This window comes from Apus apus, chromosome 1 (assembly GCF_020740795.1).
Source record: "Apus apus isolate bApuApu2 chromosome 1, bApuApu2.pri.cur, whole genome shotgun sequence".
NCBI classification, from domain to species: Eukaryota; Metazoa; Chordata; class Aves; order Apodiformes; family Apodidae; genus Apus; species Apus apus.
In genome coordinates this window covers 103564183-103578992 of record NC_067282.1, presented here as the reverse complement: position 1 = coordinate 103578992, position 14810 = coordinate 103564183, and the positions used below count along the sequence as shown (strand labels likewise).

General features: G+C 43.9%; 1 protein-coding gene across 1 annotated transcript in view; it reads left to right on the top strand.

Moving 5' to 3' along the window:
• The window catches only part of SYTL5 (synaptotagmin like 5), a 92793-nt gene that overhangs the window by 32139 nt on the left and 45844 nt on the right, over positions 1–14810 (top strand). Inside the window, exon 2 of the mRNA XM_051609126.1 lies at positions 4373–4865. Within this exon, the coding sequence (XP_051465086.1) occupies positions 4747–4865 (119 nt within the window). The 5' untranslated portion in view covers positions 4373–4746. The remainder of the gene's footprint in view (positions 1–4372; positions 4866–14810) is intronic.

Below are 14810 nucleotides of genomic sequence, written 5' to 3'. Positions count from 1 at the left end.
TTGCATGTACTTGCGCGGCTTCGCGCTGCACGGCCTCGGCCCGCATCGCCTCCCGCGGCACCACCGGGACCGTACCCAGCGCGTGCCATTGCCGCGCACCGCCTGACACGGCGCCGTGTGGCAGCGCCTGCCCCGCACCGCACCGCGCCTGCCCCGCACCGCCCTCCAGCCCCCTGCCGTGCCCCCTGCTGCCCTCAGCCTAAAAACGAGCCCCGGGGAGAAGCCTTCCCCTCTCCCTCCCCCGCAGTTTCCCTTCGCCAGAGGTCGGGAGCTTGCGGGGAAGGAGCCAGCTCCCCAAGCCACGGGACCGTCAAGAGGGCAACTCCGAGCGACGCTTCGAGGTCGGAGCTTCAGGCTTCGCGCAGTAACCAGGAGGGCTGCGGGCTTCCTAGCAAAAGGAGCTGGTGTGGTCACCTGGCGGCGGGCCCTGGGATGTTGTGGGAAGCAGCGATAACACTGGTGCACATATGAGAAAAATCACGGGGGCTTTCCATACTGGAAGTTAAGGCACACAAAATGGAAAGAGGGGAAGAGAATACAGGGACAAGCAAGAGTTGCACCTGTCCATCCACTGCCACTCCAGACCCCCCACTGCCCTGCATTCTCTCACCACTAGAGCAGTGCAGTTAATGCGGGAAACGTTTCCATCCATCTTCATTTGCGTGTCCAAGGGGTTTTCCCAGGCTTTATCTTGCTCTGTGCACGCTCTGCCACTGGCATGTGGACACAGCAGCAGCCCTGCGTGCAGACATCAGCCTCCCCCTGGACTCCCCCAGCCCATCAAGCCAGGTGAGGGTTGGCTACACCCTCCTGCTCCAGTCCCCATGGTGGCAGTGGGACAGGGATGCTCAGCCCCCATCTGCTCGCTGGGGGACAAGAAGCACTTGCTGGGCACGTTTTCTTTCCAATAGGCTGAGCCTACTCCCAGTGCTGCCCTTTCTTCCTCTCCACTGCACAATTCAGTGGGGTCCCCCTAGGAATCACAGAACAGTCATGGTTGGGAAGGACCTCTGAGATCACTAAGTCCAGCCATAAAAACCCAACCCAAACCAAAAAAAAACCAAAAAAACACAACACCCCCCAAAAAAACCCCACAAACAATCTACAATCTCAGCCACTAGACCATGCCCTGAAGTTCCTCATCTACACTTTTCTTGAATATGTCCAAGGATGGTGATTCCATCACCTCCCTGGGCTGGCTGTTCCAGTGTCAAACTGCTCTTTCAGTAGAGAAATTCTTCCTAATATCCAATCTAAACCTCCCCTGCTGCAATTTCAAGCCATTTCCTCTGGTCTGGTCATTATTCATGTGGGAGAAGAGGCCAACACCCACCTCCCTATAACCTCCCTTCAGGTAGTTGTTAACTGGGCAATGAGGTCTCCCCTCAGCCTCCTCTTGTCCAAACTAAACATCCCAGTTTCCTAAGTACCACATCTACATGGCTTTTAAACACATCCAGGCATGGTGTCTGCACCGCTTCCCTGGGCAGCCTGTTCCAGTGCCAGACAACCCTTTCAGTGATGAAATTTTTTCCCAATATCCAATCTAAACCTCCCCTGGCACAATTCGAGGTAATTTCCTCTCATCCTGTTGTTTATGACTTGCAAGAAGAGACTGACACCCACCTCGTGGCAACCTCCTCTCAGGTAGTATCACTAGGCCAGTGACATCAGGACCTAGCGGTGACAGAGATCCAGGGATGACCAACCAATCTCTGCTTAATTGTGACTTAATGCAGCAAAACCTCTTTCCCCACATTTCCAGAGGTTTGTGCTTCTTGGAGGCTGAATCTCACTGTTACAAATGGGCTAGGGCTTGCCAGGAGCAGTGGCTGCTGCCAGCCCCATGTGCCACAGAGAGCGACTGGCGTGACATGCCATCCTCTCACCACACACCAGCCTTCCCTGAAAAACAGCTGGCTTGGAACTGGTGGATTTTGGATGGGAGCTGAATCATCTGCTGAGATGCATCCTTTCATCATCTGTGTCCAGCTTCTCATCTCCTGCCTTTGCTACCATTTCTTCAGGAGGCATTACAGACACATGCACAAGGCAGCAGACATGATTCCCAGCCCAGGACACGCAGCCTCGGGTGAGCCAGGGTGCTGCTCCCTGGCCTGCTGGAGCTTGCAGCACTGTGGTTCATTATTTGAACAGTTCTGCCCAGAGGTAAAAGCATCAAGAATCACTTTTCAGTGGAGGTCTGGAATGTGCTGTGAAAGGTTATGTTCCACCAGCAGCTGGAGCCATCGGTGCTGGGAGATATCCCCATGAATCAGCATCAGTGCTCTCTTCGGAGAGCTCATCCCTCCTGAATGGTCACTGAGCCCAGGGAGGTGATAGCCCTCAGCCCCACACCTCAATGCACCCCAGGGCATTGCCTCTTGTTTGGAGAAGGCAAGTCCCTCTGTAGCTAGGTATGTGAAGCTTCCCCATTGACCAGCAGAATTTGGGATAAGCTCAGTTGATGTTGAGCTCCTCCAGCTCCCCCCTTAGCTTCAGCTGGAGCCTGGTTCTGGGCTCTCTGTTCAGTGTCAGCAGCAGAAAAATCCCCTCTCTGTGGCGCTGGGCTGGGGCTGTGCTGGATACCCTGCCCATGGATAACCTGCCCCTGGGGCTGGCACAGGGCTGGGGCATTCAGCTCCCGCGGGACCAATGCTTTGCACCAGAACACTGCCGCAGCATTTGGAAGCCCTGAGCGCTCACAGAGGTAATGCTGGGCAAAGCTGCATTTCCCCTGGCACCTTAAATACCTTTAAGGCCTGGGGAGAAATAAGTCTCTTCTGCCTCCAGCATGAAATGGCTTTCAAAGTGGATTTGCAGGCTCCAGACTCATCTCCCTCGTGTGTCAGGTCTGAGCTCTTCAGTGGAGGCAGAGAGGAAAAGCTGCTCATCTAATAATAAATTGCAGGCACGTGTTCCCCTGAGCAGTTGTTTGGAAAGTGTCCCACATGCCTCGTGCCAAATTTGCTGGCCAGAGGAGCTCGATGATATTAGCATGTTCCAGTTAATTATGGTAATCTAGGCAGATGTAGTAGTATGTGGTTTGTTTGTTTCCCAGTTTCCAGTAATAGTAAATTCATAACTGGCAACCCTGATTTGTATTTCTGCCTTGCACTGACTTGTAACGTGCTTTCAGTTTGTGTATGACCTTTCTGCCCCATTTTCTTACTTGATGAAAGCTATGCTACTAGCAGAAACAGTAAGATTAGTATTACCATTTTCTAAGGAAAAAAAAGAAAAAAATATTAAAATACTTATATGTCAGTTGCATATGCTTTATGATTCTTTAATTAATTTGAACATTTTAAAGATTAATTGAAACAGGTTACAAAATATTAGAAGAAATTTCCATGCTCGTCTAAGACTAATATGAGGAAAAATTTCCCAGTTCAGTTTTTCTAGCATGCATTATATAAAATAAATCTGCATTGTCTCACAGCATATGTGCACCTAAGTATGGACATATGTGCATTTGCACTTGTGTATGATAACATGGGTGCATTTTCTCTGTGTAAAAGGGCTTATGTTTGTATAGCATATATAATGTGTGTATGCTTCAAAGTACAATGTGCATCAGTTGCACAAGACATGCCTTGTTTTGATGTGAAACTCTATGTTTACTTAGGAAACTGTGAGGGCTGGCTGTTCCAACTAGTTAACTAGAAGTTTTAGGTATTTTCCAAGTATCTTCCTGGTGACTCTTTCCAAATAGTGTCAAGTTCAGAGCCTCAGGATGCACTAGGGTATCTCTTCTGGTTTTGTTTAGCAGTTGTTTTGAGTTTAGAAATTTAAATAAATAAATAAATTTCGTTAATAAGTCACTCTTAGTTCTTGCTGTTTTTACTGGAAAGAAGGGGCGTTTCTAGAATGTCATGCTAAATTAAATGTGTGAAGTAAGTGGATAAATCACTCCTTGAAAGTTCCTATTTCTCAGAATTGACTGTAAAGGATGACCTGCTGAGGAGCAGGTGTGTACTTCTTTTGAGGTGAGTCTTGCCTCCAGTGCTGTCCTCTGAAGAACTTCCACTTATTTTCACTTTTCCCTTCAAGTAATCTCAGGGAAATGAGTAGGATCATTCCTCCCCCTATCCCCATGCTTATTACTGTTAAGATGGAAGTATTATAAGGTGAATATAGTCATTTAAGTGTATTGCAGTAGGAAGATAATTGCAGAGCACTCATGGGAGCATAATAAGCAAACATTAGCAAGGAAATCAACAGCAACATAAAAACGTGATGTGTAAGTAGCCTCTGAGACAACCTGAAAGTCTGCAGGCTGTTCTTTGGTGGCTTTGAAACTGTTACTAGATCAAGCCTGACTGTCATGGTAATGTCAAAATCACCTACATTTGTTTGTTTTGACTTTCAGGTAGTGTAAGATAAACATATGCATTTATTTTGTGGCTCCAAACTACAATTATGCCAGGAAGTTGATTCTGCAGCTGCTTGTGAATGCAGACTGAAGGCCTGCAGTGTGCCAGTGAGCGTCAGCCACGACACGGGGGCATTCCATATCCAGGAAAGTGACTGGCTTTCTTGAGGAAGAAACGAAGAAGAAACCTCTGTTTCTTGCACAGTTGGAAGGAAAAGCAATACAGTCTTGACATCCGGTTATCTTTTAAGAAGCGTTTGTCACAATACTTCTTGACTGTGTGGATCTTGTAACTGGCACAAACGTGCCTTTGGACTTGTGAAAGTAAATCATTGGAAGAACTGATTGAACAAGGCGACTGTTGAAGAATCATGTCAAAGCACTTGGAGATCATAAATTTGTCATTTTTGTTGGACCATGAAAGGGAAACAATATTGGGAGTACTGAAGAGAGATGAGTATCTGAAAAAAGTTGAAGATAAAAGAATAAGGTAACTTTTTATTATTGTTGTTAGAAATATTGTTTGCAGTATAGAAAGTTTTTGGTACACAGTGATTTTCTAGATGCCTCAGGAGAGGGGTGAGTGTTGGGAGGCAGCACAGTTAATTATAAATCAAAGTGTGTTAAAAAAATTGCTTGCTAGTATGGCCCTCTGTGAACAAAATATTGTGTCCATTGCTTCAAGACAAGAGAGTAAGAAAGATAACAAATACAAAAATACACAGCAGTGGTTTTTAAATTTCAGATTCTGTAGATTTTGCCAGGTTCGGCAGAATTTCCCCTCTGTGAATGGAAGGCTTTAGTAAGGCTCTTGAACTTTCTTCCTCTGAGAGGAGCTGTATGCTTTGTGCCTTCAGAGCTGGCTGTGGGAGGGGATGCTTGGGAGGTGTCACAGGGAGAAAAAGTAGTTGCTTCTGTACAGGAGTCCATACAACATGGGCTAAATTCAAGATACTGACCTTTTTCTTTCTGTGACCATACTCACAGAATAGGGAGGAGGAGGGGCACTTCATTTTTCAAATTACTTAGATTTACAAATAAATAGATAAGTAAATGAATAAGTATGGATCTCAAAAGTTGGTGATGGCAGAAGTAGAGACTCAGGGTACTAAGTGAGTCCATGCATTCTTTATTGAGGAAAAAAAGGTCAAAATCCAAGTCCAGAGATCAGTATGTGAAAGCAGGTTGGGAGTAAGTTATTTTAGATTACTCAAATTACTCTGTGCCTGGCAAGGTCATGTATCAGATCCTCCTGGAAAGTCTGCTAAGGCACATGGAAAATAAAGAGGTGACTGGTGACAGCCAACATAGCTTCACTAAGGGCAAGTCATGCCAGACCAGTGTGGTGGCCTTCTGCAATAAGGCTACAGAGATGGTGGATGGTGGCAGAGCAACTGATGTCCTCTACCTGGATTTGGGAAAGGCGTTTGACACTGTCCCACATGACATCTTGTTCTCCAAACTGACAAGGCATGGATTTGACAGATGGACCACTTGGTGGATAAGAGATTGGCTGGATGGCCGCACCCAGAGAGTTGTGGTCAATGGTTCAGTGTCCAAATAGAGGCAGGTGGCAAGTGGTGTCAGTATTTGGACCAGTGCTGTTCAACATCTTTGTTGGAGACATGGACAGTGGGATTGAGTGTATCCTCAGCAAGTCTGCTGATGATACCAAGCTGTGTGGTGTGGTTGACTCCCTAGAAGGAAGGGATGCCATCCAGAGGGACCTTGACAGGCTGGAGAGGTGGGCCAGTGCCAACCTCATGAAGTTCAACAAGGCCAAGTGCAAGGTCCTGCACCTGGGTCAGCACAACCCCAGGCACAAATACAGCCAGAGGGGAGACTGGCTGGAGAGCAGTTCTGAGGAGAAGGACTTGGAGGTGGTAGTAGATGAGAAGCTCGACATGAGCCACCAGTGTGTGCTGGAGCCCAGAGAGCCAAACACATCCTGGGCTGCATCAAAAGAAGTGTGGCCAGCAGGGCCAGCGAGGTGATTCTGCCCCTCTGCTCTGCTCTGGTGAGACCCCACCTGGAATACTGTATACAGTTCTGGTGCCCTCAGCACAAGAAAGGTATAGACCTGTTGGAGAGGGTCCAGAGAAGGGCCACCAAGACAATCAAAGGCCTGGAGCACCTCTGCTATGAAGACAGGCTGAGAGATTTGCGGCTGTTCAGCCTAGAGAAGAGGAGGAGACCGAGGAGACCTTATAGCAGCCTTCCAGTACTTGAAAGGGGCCTACAGGAAAGCTGGGGAGGGGCTTTTCATCAGAGAAGATAGTGATAGGACAAGGGGTAATGGTTTTAAACCGAGAGAGGGGAGATTTAGGTTAGATATTAAGAAGAAATTATTCACTATAAGGCTGGTGAGGAACTGGAATGGGTTGCCCAGGGAGGTTGTTGATTCCCCATCCCTGGAGGTTTTTAAGACCAGGTTGGATGAGGTTTTGTGCAACCTGGTCTAGAGGTAGGGTTCCCTGCTCATGGCAGGGGCGTTGGAACTTTATGATCTTCAAGGTCCCTTCCAACCTTAATGATTCTATGATTCTATTAAATTCAGTTAATTCAGCTCAGTATCAGTTCTGCAAAGTTTCCTGTGCTTTTCCAGTATGCTGTTGCTGTTTCCGTTTACATCTCCTCTTTTAAACTCTTATAGAGTGCAGATAAACATCTGTCCTTTCTAAACTCCTACAGATTGCTGATTCTGAGGAGCAGGCTTGGTGTTGGCAAGGCTGCTGTGTGTAATGGATGAGACAAGGAAGATTTCCAGCCTTTGTCGGTTTCTGTCTGTGTGTTCCAAGGCCAGGCTGCATTGTTCTTCCCTTTGGTTTTAGACATTGTGCAGAGATGTATGTTCAGCACCTGCTGAGACTTCTTTTGTATAAAATTATTATTTGGAAATCAATGTAGAGTTAGCCACCAGTTTCAGAAGTCTTGCAACCTCGAGAGAACAAAGTCTAAGTGCAGTCCCCCACACTTACTGGTGTGCAGACCCTTTAAGTGGGGAAACAGTGATTCATCTAAATGGAGTGGGCTAAAACTGGTGGATGCTTCTGCTTCAAGACTGGAAGAAAAGGTGTTTCTTTGTTCTGGTGGGGGCAAGTTAATAATTTAATCTCCTTCATGATTTGTCAGATGAAGAAGAAAATAGAACAGAAGAAAACCCAGATAGAGAACTGTTTGTTCCAGACATTGTGCTCTGTTTTGTAGTAGCATTTCTAAGTATTTCAGTTTTCTAAGGTAATGGCCTTGGAAATGTGTGTGGCAGAAGCCATCGATCAAAGGCAGCAGTATGAAGTGCATTAGTGTATCAGATCACTAGATTCCCAAACCCACAGAATGCCACCTTTTCTACTCCTGTCTCTTCCCAATATCAAGTGGAAAGTTGAGTTTATTGAGGTCTTGGGGGGTTTTTTGTTTGCTGGGTTTGGTGGTTTTTGTTGTTTTGTTTGGTGTTGTTCTGTTGGGGTTTTTTTAATACAATGTCTTAAACCCCCTAATTTTCTGGGAGTGTTTTGGCACTACTGGAAGTCACTCTGCCAAACCTACTGATTTGGGGAACCCAAGGCATCTCTGGAGGATGCACCTCAGTAAAGCGACAGGTGGCATTGTCTTATCTATATTTTGGTACAAATGAAAAGAGCACCCTAATAAAAGGATGAAAATGAAGCTAATGTGAAATATAATGCTAATTAGGGTAACTAATGAGGCAATGTGTTGCTTGTGCTTGCTTCTGGCATTTGTATATGAACCAATATGTTTCAGATTCAGAGTCTATTTGGAGAATTGTCAATAGACCATACTGTGCTTGATAATGGTGGAAAGTAGTCTATAAAAGACTATTCCAAAGAATTGGGTGGGTAACTACTTCATAGAAGACTGAAGTCTTAATGCTTTTTCTTTTTGAATACAGCTTGGCAAGGATATCTTTAATTATGGCTTGTAACTATACTTCAGAGGAACATTTGTTGTCTTTGGAATTCCATTTGGTGCAATCTGTTATATGTTTTATTGAAGTACTTTGCAGAAGAACAAGTCCCTTTGTATTTATTTTCAAGACATTTTTCATTCCTCCAAGATGCTTACTTGTACATTGTACTGAAGAATTTTTATTAGTCTATTCCATTCTTTCTTAATCTATTGTGAGAACTGTTTTTTCTGTTCCTATTAATCTTCAAAAGCAGTCATAGTTTGAAAGGGTCTTCTTGTTCAACATGAAAGCACTAGTAAATGTAGGAGTTATTTGTGTTCTGCAGTACAGGTGACTGTTCTTGTATTTTTATTTGATGTACTAATATTTTACCTACATGTGAGAGAAATGCAGAAGGCAGCAAGTACTGTTTCTCTGGTCTAGTTTTGATAATACAAGTAAGAAACATTACATAGCATCAATTATATAGAGCTAAAAAACCTAAGAATCGTAGCATGCTTTGAGTTAGCAGGGACTTTAAAGACCATCTAGTTCCAACCCCCCTGCATGGGCAGGGACACCTCCCACTAGACCAGGTTGCTCAAAGCCCCATCCAACCTGGCATGAAAAGTTCCAAGGATGGGGAATCCATCCCTGGGCAATCTGTTCTAGTGTTTCACCACCCTTACAGTGAAGAATTTCCTCCTAGTATCTAACCTAAATCTACCCTCTTCCAGTTAAAAGCCATTACCCCTTGTCCTATCACTACATGCCCTTGTACACAGTCCCTCCTCAGGTTGCTTGTAGATCCCTTCAGGTACTGGAAGGCCACTATAAGGTCTCCCAAGAGCCTTCTCTTCTTGAGGCTAAACCTGACCATACTGAGGGTGAAAAAGTAGGGTGTCTTTTAATGTACGAGTTGCTGGGAGAAACTTACATCTGGTAATGTCAGTCAAGACATTGTGAACTGACTGTTTTGGAATGAAACATATCTTTTTCCTTGTTTTCCCATCCTTTTACTATTTTTAAGTAGATTTGTTCTTTTAATACCCTTTTTATGAAAACCTGTATCACACTGAATGTGTAGTGCCACAAGTCATTACATAAATACTAAATTGAAAGAATGTATTTGCTAAAAGGGGGGTGTACCATATACTAGGTGCATTCCATCTCTTGTTAGCTTGTTTGTGTTTCAACATCAGCCCCCCTGCCTCCTCTCTGAGCTATGGTTTTACACAAGGAACTGGGTATAACTGGGTCTGCGGGTGGCAGCATTTTGCATTTGGAGCTAGGTCTTCATCTCATAGTTATTCTGCTACCACAGAGCAAACACAAATGCCACGCTTATTGCTAATGCACGTTGCTTTCTTGCCTTGACATTTTTCCTAGACAGCATTTAAAATACAAAGGGTCTTTTCATTCTGTATGAAGCAAAGCTGTAAATAATACCATACTTTTAGAAGAGGAGATACCAGGATAATAAATTTGTTAACTGAGAAAAGAAAGAAGAAACATGCCAATTTCTTTAAACAACAGGGCTTTATTGTTATTACTTGTATCAATCCCTCAGAACTTAGGTTGCCAGAAGTTGTGTAAGAATTGCACCAGCCCCAGGTCTGTATTGACAAGGAAAGTTGGCATTCCTGTCTTATCAGTTAACTAAAATGGCATGTCCTTAGTCTGAAGAGATCCACAGAGGCAATTTAGGGTATTAACTTCATTACAATAGAGGAGAAATGGTTAGCATTGATACCACCATGTGGTAACTACAGGCAAGTACTTCAGAAAAAAAATTAATTAATTTTGAGTAACAGGAATGGGAATTGACTTATCTGCTGAGTATACATTTGGACCTGTCTATAAGCATAAAATGATTGCTATATAGTATGGTATGTGGTCTATGTTTTTGCAAAACTGCCTATAAATATCAGAAGCAAAGAGCCCTTATCTTAAAGCATACTGCTCATCCATGTGTGTACGGGAAGTTAAAGGGTTGCTTATCTGGCAGCTACCTCGTTTCTCAAGTGAATGTAACAGATTGTTATTATTTGAACCTGAGACTTTTCCATCAGACTGAACAAACAAAACACTGTCAACATGTGCCATTACATTTGACAGTGGTCTTTCAAAAAAAAGGAGATGAGGTAGAAACACTCCTGGGGCCCCTCCCCCACTACCAAAAAAGCCATCAAACCAGCACAAAAGTATTTTCCAAAATCCTACTGAAACGGGGTGGGGAAGTTCAGTATTTAAAAAAAAAAAAAGTTATCTGACTCAAAGCAAGTGGGTTGCACTTACAGTATGAGAGGCTGTGATGGCATTCATTTAAATGAATGGCTTGAGCAGTGAGTGCGCTGCCTCTTACAGCAGTATAGCTATTCTGCTTTTCTGTAATTGGGGAATAAATATTCCCCAGGGTAAAGCATACTATAAAGCATACTATTAAGCATACTATTAAGAAAAAATGGATCTGTTAAGGCTTCTTGTTGCTTCTTCCTCTGCAGGATTATAAGGGTTTGGGAGAAACACTATCTCTGGAGGCTGCATTTGTGAGGGAATGAGCAAATGCCTTTGACTGCCTTCTGATGTTTAGAGTCAGTAGGGAAGAGTGAGGCTATTTTCTGCCCCTTGCAGGCAGTGCAAGAGCAAGCAGCTTTGCCAAGAACTACACCTGCTTGCTGCTCCTTAGTTTGGGTTTTACTGAACTGTGGTCTTTGCTGCCTGAATTTTCCCCCTCTTCTTTTCAAGGCATCAGGTTTTCATATTTACTGGCTAGGTGGACTTGATGTAGGGTCTGAGTAATTTCTCAAATTTGGTGTTGGCCAAATACTTTTCTGGTTTTGCTTCCTGCTTTTATACTTTATATGCACCTTTTAGGCCCCATTTGGAAAGGGTTAGGTTAAGTCATTCAGTGTTACCTAGAATACTAATTACAACAGAACTCTTTTCCAATGCATTTAACGTATTTTTGCAGATAGTAGAGGTAGAGGGATCTTAATATGAACTCACAGTTAGAGGTAGGGCTAAATATTCTGCTATTCTTGATAGTAAGAATTTTATTTTTAGAATCACAGAATCACAGAATTTTTTGAGTTGGAAGAGACCTTAAAGACCATCAAGTTCCAACTCCCCTGCTTGGGCAGGGACACCTCCCACTAAAACAGGCTGCTCAGAGCCTCATCCAACCTGGCCTTGAACACTTCCAGGGATGGAACCCCCACAACATCTCTGGACAGCCTGTTCCAATGTCTCACCACCCTTACACTGAAGAATTTCTGCCTGATCTCTGACCTAAATCTCTCTTCTTTCAGCTTAAAACCATTGACCCTTGTCCTCTCATTGCAAGCCCACGTAAAAGTCCCTCCCCAGCTTTCCTGTAGGCCTCCTTCAGGTACTGGAAGGCCACTATGAGGTCTCCCTGGAGCCTTCTCTTTTTCAGACTGAACAACCCGAACTCCCTCAGCCTGTCCTCATCAGAAAGCTGCTCCAGCCCTCGGATCATTTTTGTGGCCCTTCTCTGGACACGCTCCAACAGGGCCACATCTTTCTTGTCCTGGGGGCACCAGAGCTGGATGTAGCACTCCAGGTGAGGTCTCACCAGGGCAGAGTAAAGGGTCAGAATCACCCCTCTCGATCTGCTGCCCACACTTCTTTTGATACAGCCCAGGATGGAGCTGACCTTCTGGGCTGCAACTGCACGTTGGTGGCTCATGTCCACTATCTTTTGTCAAACAGCTGTTGTAATAGATGGTTTAGAAACTTCAGTGTATGATAGGATACATTTTCTCCAGCTACTTATTAAATTGGCTTCTGCTGAGTTTATTTTCTCTTTTATATTACTAGGAGAGGATTGATAAAGATTAATTATTTTTTAAAATATTTTAGATTAAAAATATCTAACTGCACAGTGCATTAGATTCCTTAAAAATTAAGGAGAGCCCAAATGTTGGAATGGCAAAAGGAAATTGGATGTTTACAATACAGCTGGTTCCTATATTGGGGGATGAAGAGTAGTGCTAAGTCAGTCCAGCTACACACTGCACGTGTTCTCCCTTTTCAATGTTGTGTAACTAGTGCAGGTAGGCTGTGGTTGTTTAGAGGCTGCTACGATGATAGATTTTTTTTCAGATGACTCACCCACTTCCTCCTACTCTTCCTAGCCCTTGAGATACTTTGTTCTTTGTTTTCTTAAGATCTGAACATATTTGCTACGATCAGTTAGTAGTTAAATTCAACAAATAGGATAGGGAATCGCAAAAGAAAGTTCATATCCAGTATATCTGTCCATACATTGTTTGCTTGCTTTTTAAAATTCTTCTGTGTAATCTGTTTGACTAAGTGAGTGGAGAAGCTGTGGGTAGATTTATTTTGTCTCAGTTATCTTAAAGTCATCAAAGGCAGCTCTGTATTGAAAAACAAGAAAACAAACAATTTTCAGAATTCATGCTGTTGGCAAATCAACTGTCATCTGATAAGAATTCAAAATGTTGTATTGCATAAGCAGTGGAAAATACAGTTGCAATCACCACAACTGGATAGTAGGAAAAATGCATTTTTAATGTCAAAAGAATATTGGTGTTTCAACATGTTGATCTCTAGGCAAGATTTGGTATAAAAATGCACTGTTTATTGGTTTGGGCTGATAGTGATTTCCTTATTTTAAAATGGAACTACTTAAAAAACAGCCTTTGTGCCCAGTGATGCTTTTAATTAAGCACAAAAGAGCCTCAAAGTTGCAGAGAGGAGGGAGAAGGCTAAAATGGAAGGAGTTCAGTGAAGTTTTTGTTTGAACATTAGTCACCTGCATGCAGTCTGTAGGACACACTGATGATTACCAGAAAGATGATATCATACAGCCTGTAGAGTTATTAAAATGCAATGGTTCACTTTTGATTTTAATTTTTTAAGTAAAAATGAGCCATTGCAAATAAGCCTGGTATAAAAATGAGCTTTGCTTGTGCATAGGATTTTAACCCTTTTGAGATTTGAAGATTAACAATATTAATCTTTTGAGTTCCTCTGACACTTGGACAAGGTTCAGGTTGTTGTTTTGCATGCAGATGTTCAAGTCCCAAAGGAAACTGGATCCCAGCTGGCTGCTGGAGAATCTCTGCTCTGGCAGCTGGAGCACCTCCTCTTCCTCCTCCTTCACCAATTTGGTGTCTGCAGGGTTGCTTCACATTTTCCTCACTCCTCCCCCCTTTCTTAAATATGTGCCAGCAATATGGACTCAGCTTTGGCCTGCAGTGGGTCTGTTTTGGAGCCAGCTGGAACCAGCACTGCCTGCAAAGGCACAGCCTCTGATTTGATCTCACAGAGGTGACCCCTGAAGACTCCCAACTGCCAAAACCTTGCCATGTAAACCCAGTACAGATGCAGGGAGATTTTTGTGTGGGGAAGTAAAGCTGAATCTGTTAGCATTTGCTTGTTGTACTTAGTTATAAACTGTAGCTGTCACCTCTGTACCAGTAAGTTAGACCAACAGTTTGAGCTGCCCTATGAGAAGCGAGCAGGAAGAGTGGAGTGGCTGAGATGCTGAAGAGGCCACGTGGAAGCGAAGAGCAATCCCAGGGCTCTGGTTGCACACTGTGTCCATGTCTGCTGTCAGCTCAGAGTGGAAAGTAGAACAGAAACTGGTGAGTGCAGGTCAGACTGGTGATGCAGGTGACAGTTGCAAACTGGGTCTGCCCTTCCTCTTCTTTTTCTTGGGTCCACATTTTCCATACTTGAAAGTCTCCTTACAGCAGTGTTTCCCGTTGCAGCTCTGAGGACTGTTCATTGGATAGACCGAGCACAGAGGCAAGGAGATGATTTGAGCAAACTTGAGGAAGACAAAAAACAGATGAGAGGGTCAGAAGCATCAAGTATCTGCCAGATTAAGAAGCCCTGGTGAAGAAGGGCACTCAGCTGTGACAGGGAGGGCTTTGGGGGCAGAAGTGGAAAGTGCTTCAGTACCTCTCAATACATGAAAACACAATCTGATCTTAAGGAATTTTCCTGAGATCAGGTGGTACTGAAAGTGGCCACACTAAAATAAGAGACATGTAGCACAGTACTTTTTCTCTGACAAATTCACACTGCTGTGAGGGCAGACTCTATGTCATCAAGCATTTTGTGAATGTTGCTTGATATTTAATGAAATGTAAGTGATCGTCGCCTCAGTGGTAATTAGATGTCTTCAGAAGCACAGAAAGATGTGTTTGTTATTCAAGTGGATAGAAGTGGTATCTCTTTTAAAATGGTGTGGTCAAAAGTGTTCTAGTATCAGGGTTGATTTTTTTTTCTTTCTTTCTTTAAGTATCTGTCCAGAAGAAGCAGATAAATTAGCTTTTACTGTCTGGAGGCAGGCTTGTTTAGGAGGTAGATTCAAGGAAGGAGTGGCAATAGTGGTGATCATCTGCCTTCCCTGTGCACCACAGCAATATTGCAGCACAGTTGGCAGTTGCTGTAGTGCAAGTCACTTATCTGCGCTTGGAACTGGCTGATTGACAGAAGAAGAAAATGGATGTGGACCTGTAACTAAGAGTA